This window comes from Scardinius erythrophthalmus (genome assembly GCF_964197995.2).
Source record: "Scardinius erythrophthalmus genome assembly, chromosome: 17".
Taxonomy (NCBI): Eukaryota; Metazoa; Chordata; class Actinopteri; order Cypriniformes; family Leuciscidae; genus Scardinius; species Scardinius erythrophthalmus.
Window position 1 is genome coordinate 20,031,893 of NC_138237.1, and position 11,243 is coordinate 20,043,135.

General features: G+C 34.3%; 2 protein-coding genes across 2 annotated transcripts in view; both read left to right on the plus strand.

The window, feature by feature from the left end:
• Nucleotides 1–459: 459 nt before the first annotated feature.
• gng8 (guanine nucleotide binding protein (G protein), gamma 8) lies at nt 460–797 on the plus strand (the record flags this gene model as incomplete). The annotated part of the gene is made up of 2 exons (XM_081390582.1): nt 460–543; nt 669–797. The coding sequence occupies 2 exons, from the start codon at nt 460–462 to the stop codon at nt 795–797; spliced, it is 213 nt and encodes a 70-aa protein (XP_081246708.1).
• A 9,894-nt stretch (nt 798–10,691) lies between these two features.
• The window catches only part of tmem45b (transmembrane protein 45B), a gene marked incomplete at its 5' end in the record, with an annotated part of 2,484 nt that continues 1,932 nt past the window's right edge, over nt 10,692–11,243 (plus strand). The window contains 1 exon segment of the mRNA XM_081391466.1: nt 10,692–10,698. Within this exon segment, the coding sequence (XP_081247592.1) occupies nt 10,692–10,698 (7 nt within the window).

Consider the following 11,243-nt stretch of genomic DNA (forward strand, 5'->3'; position numbering starts at 1 on the left):
CTTCAAATCACAATGATTTCCATTGTGTTCAATCTATGAAAAAAATACTTTTCGAAAAACTAATAAACTGTTCCTTCAAAAGAACATCTGAAAACAATGGAAACGTATTGTTTAGGTTTTTAGCCTAACAGTAAATTAAGAAGAGTGATAGTGTGACTATTAATAAGTGAGCAGATTATTTGTGCTCTCTGGAGGATATCTGCACTCCTCTCTCCCACTGAGCCTCATCCAAAACACAACCAGCTGAGACCCAGCAAAACAATTACTGCAACTCTACAACAGAGATGTCTTTAATAGCCTAGAGGAGCCAATAGCACTGTCTGTTTAGGGAACTAAAACATCAGACATCTGTAGAACTGGAGTTAAGCTGTTATCTACCAGATGCATTTAGCTGGACTCACCTGGGGTTTGTTTTGCTATATTCCTGCAGGGTTAATTTGGTGTCTACAGGAGTGCAGAATGTCTAATAACATGGCCAAGATTGCAGATGCACGAAAAACAGTGGAACAATTGAAACTGGAGGTTAACATTGACAGGATGATGGTAAGACGACGCATGCCAAAAGAGTTTGGTTAGATTTAATTGCAAAAGCTATTTAAAATGAATGAGAAAGATTTATGGGATGTTATTCCTGGATGTGTAGTGTTGTCTTGTCTCTCTTGGCACAGGTATCTAAAGCAGCAGCTGAGCTGATGGCTTACTGTGAGACCCATGCAAAAGAAGACCCCCTGGTGGCCCCCGTACCATCCTCAGAAAACCCCTTCAGAGAGAAAAAGATTTTTTGTGAAATTTTGTAGTGTTTCATTTTAATCCACAAGGTTTATTATATTATTTTATAGGATATTCCCAAGATATTTTTCGCTGATTCCCTAAATGTCACTTAAATGTTAACAAGTGTGAATAGGCTACTCTCTCGAGCTTCCTATATGTCGTAGGCTTCAAGAACTCTGATATTTCAGGATTCTATATGTTTTGGAATATTCATTTATCCAGGTCACTGTTTACATTATAATTTAGACTTCACTGATATATAATTTTTTCCTCATGGTGGCGCTGCAGTTTTCAAATATCTGTCAACCGTCATTCCCCCAAACAGCTGCTGTGAGTGTTTGGTGAGGTTGCTTAGTCGCAGAACAGTAAATAAAAGAAGAGAGAGCAAAGTTCATTCTGCTTAAGCTTTGTTTGTTGTATGTCTTTGTGTGGAAGCTTCCGTGAACGGTTTATACATTAACTTACAATACATTCCCTGGACAAAATAATCAATACCTGCATACCGATTTCTTTCTCGCTTTTTTATTATTTATTCATTTATTTATTTTATTTTTGTCTGAACTATCCCGTAAGACTTATGTATTTTTTTACAAATTCTATAATTATCTTAATTAAAAAGTACTGCCTATTAAACTATATGACAGTATATAAAAGCCAATAATTAAATACAATAAAGTTGTAATTAATAAATCTGTAAGCACCACCATATAAAAAAGTCTCGGTTGGCACTGCAGGAGCAGATGGGCGGGGTCATCTTTACTAGAGTTGCCTGTTGCTGTCAGTCAAGCGCAGGAGGGGCGTGGTCATATTTTATTACGTAAGGCAGGTGAGCAGGTGTGCTTTTTACAGACAAGTACATGTAACTAGGATATTCCCATCACAAGATCCGCACAGGAGCACTGGGCACCCCGCCGTGACAACACAGGCCAGCGTTCAGGTAGAGTACACAAACAAGCTAACACTTTCAACTCTACATCTTCAATTTTCGGTAGCCTACTACACAATAAAAATAATAACAATAATAATAATAATAAAAATCGTACCAGAGAATAATGATTTATTTTATGGACTACATGAATACTAATACAGCACAATCTCAAATTATTAATTTGTCTCTAGGCGACTTTCTAACACTTTTTGTAACATTTTACAATAAGGTTTCATTAGTTAACTACTTTTGTTTGAACTTAGAATGAACACTAGTCTTTACATTGTTAGTTCATATTAGTTAATAAACTAATGTTAACAAATAAGAACTTTTGTAAAGTGTTACCAAATTATATTGTAACATCATAAATTACAAATCTCCTTGAAACAAGCTAGATATTTTTTAAAATGTCTTTTATTTATATTGTTTTAAAAAAAAAACTATTTTTATTTTACATTTTTTTATTTCTAAGTGGCACATTTTAAACAGTAACAATAACTAACCATTGTAGGTAGCCTATATTTTATCCAATACTGTAGTTACCAAGGAGAGGCAAAAGTCAATTTTGTAAGACAATAAACTCTCCCACACGCACGCAAGTAAATAAAAGTGCTACTTGCCTACCGAGAAAAACTTGATTTCATCTCACTGACAGTACATGAGCAAAAAAAAAAAGAAAAAAAAAAGGGCCAAGCCAAACCCGGCAAAATATTTACCGGTCTTATAATCTTTTGATCATTCCTCTTTAGATAAAATCTTTTCACTTGTAGGAAGCACGCCTTTCTGCAATATTCGTCTGTATTCCAAAGCATTAAATAACATTTTACAGTGAAGTTCACCAATACCAGCACTAAAAAGGCTCCCCACACAATGAAACTCTTCCTCCATGATTCACTAGACATGCATTTATCATTATATTTCTCAGCAGATTTTAGAAGACTCCACTCTGGAGCATTACCGTACAACTTTGCACACAACTTCCCATATTCTGTCTTTGATGTTTTTCTGAGAAATGGCTTTTAAGTAGTATATTTTTTTAATTTTGCTATAATTCATGACCAGTAATTTGTGGTTAAGACAATCAAAAGCTTTGTGTTTAGCTATTTTGGGCTAAACAGTAAAAGCAAGGAAAAACTCCCTGGATCCCAACAGGTAACCAGATGATAATATTTTCTAAGATATGAGCATCATAACCATACATTCCTATCAATAAAAAAATTCATATCTACATATTTATTTCTTTAGTTAATGATTATCAGGGAGGACTTTACTGTCTATAAGCTATAAAAGCTTATCATAGTGAACTTTGGTGTGCATGACACAATGACTCAAAGCCAGCTTTAAACAACAGTATTTTTCTGGATCCTATTTTTGTGCAGGTGCACACACACAAACACAAACACACACACACACACACACACACACACACACACACACACACACACACACACACACAGATACAGATACAGACTCACCCACAGACACACTCACAGAGACACACACGTGCACACACACACACACAGACACACAAACAGACACACCCACACACACAGACAGACACAGACAAACACACCCACACAAACACTGACACAGGCACAGACAGACACACACACACACACACACACACACACAGACACACACATGTAGTGTTTTCATGTTTTATGGGGACTTTCCATAGACATAATGATTTTTATACTGTACTAACTAGGGATGGGACGATTACCGGTTTCACTATAAACCACGATAATACTGATGGTTAGTATTATCATTCAAATTTTAATTATCATTAAAACCGTGTTTGATTATCGCGATTTTAATAACTCACTGTGTAAATCCTGTCCAGCCAGCAACAGTCTGACGCAGCGCGCAATGTTTTTTTGTTTTTTCCGAGAAGGAATGGCGGAAGGCAGTGACCGTGCTCGGGAGATTTTTCCCTTTTAAGAGTACTAAATCTGAGGTGTTTTGGCTTTTACAAAAGTCCTGAGTGAAACTTAATCGAGGATGCTCACTACAATAGGGGAGAAACACTTCAAATCTGCCGAGTCGTCTTGTGTGACCATCACCCACTGTTTATAGCGAACGAAAGGCAAGTTAACTTTGACTTCAATACCAAAACTACGTCTGGGAAATAATTGGGCACAAAATGTTGCTTTGAGTTGAAATATTTTATCTCAATCACTTGAAATAAACGTGAAGCTTCCGCGAAGAAAAGTTCGCAGCAAGTGGATTTGAGCCAAAGACGAACAATCAAGTTCAAACAAGTCTATCTACACTTATTACACCGATTTTTTTTTTATCACACAATTACGGGGACATATTGAAATGAGATTAATGTTTTAAATCTTACCTGTTTATAAATCAATTTTGAAAACAATCGTCAACGGAGACGCAAGACTGCAAGTTGTATTTGAATGAAATGAGAGAGCGCGTCCGTTGGATGTGCGCCGTTATAATGCGTTGCTATTGACGACGGTCATTATAAGGAAGGAAATGCCACAGAATATAATCTTGCTTAAAAAAGTGCATAGAGCTGCTGTTTTATTTGTTGTTTGTTGATTTTCAAATATTAAACTGTTTTTAGTGTGAGCATCAGTTCTTTTTGAACACTTTCATCTCGTTTTAACAAAACTGTGATAATATTGATAATCACGGTAATTTTGGTCACTATAATCGTGGTATGAAATTTTCATACCGTCCCATCCCTAGTACTAACTGTATATTCTATTCCCTTACACTAACCCTATCCCTAAACCTACCCATCACAGAAAACTTTCTGCAATTTTACATTTTCAAAAAACATACTTAACGTTAGTCGGATTTATAAGTCGTTTTCCTCATGGGGACCAAAAAATGTCCCCACACGAACAAGGATTTCGGATATTGCCATCCTTGTGGGGACATTTTGTCCCCACAACGTGATGATTACCAACTCACACAGACACACACACACACACACACACACAGACACACACACACAGACACCCACACAGGCGCAGACAGACACACACACACTCACACAAGACACACCGACACACAGACACACACACACACACACACACACACACACAGACGGACTGAACTAATAATTGAACTAACAATTGAACTAACAATCAATTGATAGAGAGGAACGGTCGGCTATAGAACTACATACACAAGTCCTGCTAAACCATGTGTCCTTGTAAACCATGATTGTGTTTACACAAACACGTTTGATAGCTTCCATTTCATGTAGTAACACGAAAAAGCTTTGATTTATTGATTTATTATTGTTTGATGATCATGTTTGATCTTATACACCTGATCAGTGCGTCTGACGCGATTGGATCTTTCACTTTATGAAAATAAGATTTTGATATTACTATTATAACCTTTATGAAAAATAATTTAGTACATAATTATAGATGATATAACTACTTACTTTTATTTGTTCTTCTTTATTTCTGTTCCTCCACTGACACTGACAGGACTTTCCCCTCGAAGGTTCTGTGGGACAGAGAGATGACGTGTACAGGTTTAAAGGATAATATATAACGTTACTTATATTCTCTATATTATTCTATATTACATTCTCATAAGAGGTACTCTACCGGTTCATGATGGCCAGTTTCCAAAGTGTGAATTTATTTCTCTCACACAAAAAGGTCATTAGGATGGCTAGAAAAAAGCCAAATTTGTTATACTATTTAAACTATTATTATTTTTATTATACAATAATAGTGTACAAACACATTTGGTAGAGAGGAACTGTCAGCTATAGAACTAACGTTAACTTACATAACGTTATGTCCTGCTAAATCACATTTTCTACACTATGATGTTTACACAAACATGTTTGATTAGCTTCCATTTCATGTAATAACACACAAAAAGCTTTGATTTAACGTTATATGCTTATTAATGTTCGATGATCATGTTTGATCGTATAACGTTAAAGTCGGCATGAAACGGAAGTTGAGATTGTCATTTTTTCCTTGTTGTGACGCATATCCGAGTGAAACGGCTTCTGAAATTAGAAAAAAATGTAGGGCGGGGCTTGATTTCGTCCTTCGCTTCGGGAATGGACTAGGTGCACGTGGCCGCCATTTTGTATTTCGGATCAGCGAGTATGCGCTTAGACACTTCCGGTTTCGCATTACGCCCAGTGTAGTGAGCCGGAGAAAGCCGAGATTGATCTTTTATAGTTGTTTATAAATCAATTATCACTTAAAATACTACTAAGATCCATATTACTATCACACGAGTCAATGGCAATTAAATACACGGATGCATAGTCAGATTAATGAATTAAATAACTGTTCACGAACAGAAGATTGTATTTGACTCATATATATGCATACGCAATGACAGTTATGCCTACTGTAAATATAGAGTTACAACTACGATTAGAGTTGTTTGCATAAAATGCACCGTGAACATTCACATGTTTGCCCTGTGACAGGCTACAATCACTGTCTATGGCTACAATTCGCTCCGTGCACGGCGACCGTTCGAACTTGAGTGTGTGGGCCAGTATGGCAAGCCGTTTTAGCTTAAATTGTACCAAGCGTTACTCGTCGTAATTGCATTTTTACTAGTAAGAATTCAATTAGAGAGCTCTACAATTCAATTCTTACTAGTAGCAATTACAATTGGAGAGCTCTCTAATTCAATTATTACTAGTAAGAATAACAATTACAGAGCTCTCTAATTCAGTTCTTACTAGTAAGAATTACAATTACAGAGCTCTCTAATTCAGTTCTTACTAGTAACAATTCCAATTAGAGAGCTCTACAAATGAATTTTTGCTAGTCAGATGTCTTCATTGACTTCCATTCATTTTTAATTACGGAGCTGTACAATTGAATTGTTACTAGTAAGAATTACAATTAGAGAGCTCTACAATTAAATTGTTACTAGTAAGAATGCAATTGCAGAGCTCTTTAATTCAATTCTTACTAGTAACAATTTAAATAGAGAGCTCTCTAATCCTATTATTACTAGTAACAATTCCAATTGGAGATCTCTCTGATTCAGTTGTTACTAGTAAGAATGCAAATGCAGAGCTCTTTAATTCAATTACAGAGCTCTGCAATTATACATATCTTTAATTCGTATTTTTACTAGTAAAAAATCAATTAGAGAGCTCTGTAATTGCATTCTTACTAGTAAGAATTTAATTAGAGAGCTCTCTAATTGCAATTGTTACTAGTAACAATTCAGTTGTAGAGCTCTCTAATTGCAATTGTTACTAGTAACAATTCAGTTGTAGAGCTCTCTAATTGTAATTCTTACTAGTAACAATTCAGTTGTAGAGCTCTCTAATTGTAATTATTACTAGTAACAATTCAATTGTAGAGCTCTGTAATTAAAAATGAATGGAAGTCAATGGAGATATATGACTAGTAAAAATCCATTTGTAGAGCTCTCTAATTGGAATTGTTACTAGTAAGAATTGAATTAGAGAGCTCTGTAATTGTTATTTTTACTAGTAAGAACTGAATTAGAGAGCTCTGTAATTGTAATTCTTACTAGTAATAATTGAATTAGAGAGCTCTCTAATTGTAATTGCTACTAGTAAGAATTGAATTGTAGAGCTCTCTAATTGAATTCTTACTAGTAAAAATGCAATTACGACGAGTAACGCTGGGTACAATTTAAGCTAAAACGGCTTGCCATATTATGGAGCTGTACAATTGAATTGTTACTAGTAAGAATTACAATTAGAGAGCTCTACAATTAAATTGTTACTAGTAAGAATGCAATTGCAGAGCTCTTTAATTCAATTCTTACTAGTAACAATTTAAATAGAGAGCTCTCTAATCCTATTATTACTAGTAACAATTCCAATTGGAGATCTCTCTGATTCAGTTGTTACTAGTAAGAATGCAAATGCAGAGCTCTTTAATTCAATTACAGAGCTCTGCAATTATACATATCTTTAATTCGTATTTTTACTAGTAAAAAATCAATTAGAGAGCTCTGTAATTGCATTCTTACTAGTAAGAATTTAATTAGAGAGCTCTCTAATTGCAATTGTTACTAGTAACAATTCAGTTGTAGAGCTCTCTAATTGCAATTGTTACTAGTAACAATTCAGTTGTAGAGCTCTCTAATTGTAATTCTTACTAGTAACAATTCAGTTGTAGAGCTCTCTAATTGTAATTATTACTAGTAACAATTCAATTGTAGAGCTCTGTAATTAAAAATGAATGGAAGTCAAAGGAGATATATGACTAGTAAAAATCCATTTGTAGAGCTCTCTAATTGGAATTGTTACTAGTAAGAATTGAATTAGAGAGCTCTGTAATTGTTATTTTTACTAGTAAGAACTGAATTAGAGAGCTCTGTAATTGTTATTTTTACTAGTAAGAACTGAATTAGAGAGCTCTGTAATTGTAATTCTAACTAGTAATAATTGAATTAGAGAGCTCTCTAATTGTAATTGCTACTAGTAAGAATTGAATTGTAGAGCTCTCTAATTGAATTCTTACTAGTAAAAATGCAATTACGACGAGTAACGCTGGGTACAATTTAAGCTAAAACGGCTTGCCATAGGCCAGTACTTCCAGTGAAAACTAACGGTGATCTGACAGCGAGAGGGAGAGACAACAGCGACCGAGTTCCATTACCACAGAGATATTTTTTTCACAATGAGTATTCAAGAAATGTTTGATTTTTTATTTTATTTTATTATTCCCGCGAACCAAGATAAGTCAAGTCAAGTTATCAGCCTTATTAGACATTCTCTGTTATCAGTCAAGTTCACCCTCGAGAGCATCTCGATTATAGACCCTTTATAGACCATGATGACCCTTTCGCCATGGAACGTGACCGAAAGAGAAGAGAGGTCGTTTCGAGGGGGGAGGGAAGGGTAATGTATTTGATTAAAGATTATAAGGGTACATGAATTTTAAAAAAATAATGAAGTGCACAGATAAATCATTTATAATAAACACTACAATATTACATATAAAAAGAAGATTTGTCAAATTTGATTTCATGCCGACTTACGTTACACCTGATCACTGCGTCTGACGAGATCTCAGGCAGAGATCGATTGGATCTTTCACTAACTTTATGAAAATAAGCTTTTGATATTACTATTGTCACCTATATAAAAAATTATTTAGTTAATAATTATAGATGATATAACTACTTAATTTTAATTGTCGAGCTTCTAATTGTCGTGTCCCTCTCCAGTCTCCAGTCAAAGTCTCGTGACTTTCCCCGCGAAAGTTCTGTAGGACATTTCAATGTGTGGTGGGAAAGTAATGATCACGTGTACAAGTTTAAAGGATAATATAATAAATAAATAAATAAATATTTTTCATTCAATCATTCTCATAACGCAGAATGTGCATGATGGCCAGAGTTTCTAATATGTGGTGAATTTATTTCTCTCACAAAAAGGTTATTAGCCGTTTAGAAAAAAGCCAACATTTTGTTATAACAAGTGTATATTAGTATACACAAACACGTTTGAGACAGTGAGGAGCTGTCAGCTATATTACTACATACACACAAGTCCTGCTAAACCACATGTCCTATAATAGCCTACAATGATTGTACACAAACACGTATGACCTCACCATTTTGTTGACAGCAAGGAACTCCACTCTCACCCGTCTTCAAAGCGCTGCCATAAACCACACTCTCAATAAACAAACAAAGAACTATCCAGTAATGACCACAAAGCTTGTGCGATGTCCTAAACTGCTGTGATAATCACACAACGCGTCGTAGCCTACTCACCAAGCGGGTACACACGACGACACGTGCTAAAAATGTGCGTCCGATTCGCGAACTAATGACTCCTTTATACCGATTCAATAGAATTAATGGTTAAAACAACGGATCTGTTCAACACTGAATTCTCAAAACGTCTGAATCGGTGTATAACAAATCGGTAACACTTTACAATAAGGTTCCATTTATTAAACGACATCAGTTAACATTAACTATTACTATTAACTGATAAACTGCACTTCTATTTATTAATCTTTGTTAATTCACCAAATTTTAATAGTAGCTGTAAATCAAAAGTTGTATTTGTTAACATTAGTTAGCATAATGCACTGTGAAGTGACATGAACAAACAATGAACAGCTGTATTTTTATTAACTAAGAATAACAAAGATTAATAAATACAGTAAAAAATGTATCGCTCATGCATGGTTCATGTTAGTTATAGGCTACATTAATGTTAACAAATCACATTTACTCAGAACACCTCTTAATATGATAAACATAAGTGAGCTTACCCCATTTGTTTTTAGTAAGAGTGTTAGCAAGATTTAACCTTAATAAACAACAGTATTTTCAGGTTATTTACATGACAATGTGAAGAAAAATAACCCAAAAAAACTTTTTGTTAAGATTAAGACTGAGGTGAAACCAGGAAAAAACGGTAAAGCAAGTTGTTGTTAGCTAGCTGCTAATTGTATTCAATTGTATATGGTAGAAAATATAGACAATTAGTTAAAATTTACTTTTTTTATTCTATTTTTTTATATTGATAGGCTATATACCAAAATAATTATTAGGTCTAGCAAAGAAGGATTTTATCTTACAAAACTATGAAATCCAGTGGTAAAATCACAGCTTAAAAAAAAAAGAGGCCAAGAAAGGACGACAGAGTCCGTCAGCCACCACCAAAGACCAATTTTGACCCAGGACAAACCCGTAGGTTCATTCTCACTGCATTCTAATAGGCTTCATCACGCAGTGAATGCTTTTGGAGTATTTCATTTTTTTTGCAAAAGTGAGCTGACAATGTCAGCTCGCACAGATCTCTAAAAACTGCACAATTTGCCTTATAGATATTTGCAGGCACTGGCTTCAAACACAAGAACTCATCATTCTCCAGCCATTTTTCATTAAACTTGCATGCATTACTCATTTTAAACTGGAGTCTGTTCAGATAGCTCGACACATGCTTTCTGCTTCTATCGGATAACGCACTAAATAGGAAAAAAAAATTCTAGATCTGTCCATGATTGTATCTTGATGGGACATGTACAGTACATTCATGCTTACACATCATATATAACAAGTGTTGAACACTAGTGTGTACTGCAGTGTAAATGCTGACAGGGGAGGGTATAAAGGGGTAGGTATAGGGTATAACCACTGGTCACCTGATGTGATCAAACTATTTAAAAAAAATCATCATTTATAAAATATATATATATATATATATATATATATATATATATATATATATATATATATAGGAAACGCATAGTCATGTTTTGTAAATGATTAGCTAGATCATTAACTAATCATTTGTAAATGACTTAACTTAATCTACAAAACGTACATAGAATAAAGAACATATCTTATTAACTTATTAATAATTTATGATCCGATAGTCATGTTTCATAAATGATTTGTTAATTATTTATATAATATATATAAATTAACATACATAAAATGTTAGTATATCACTTGCTAATCATTTATGAATTTATGAGTTCATCATTAACTAACCATAACTTACTTACAACTGAACGTTATAAGTGTTACCCTCACTATAAAAAACTAGACAACACCACTATACACAGGT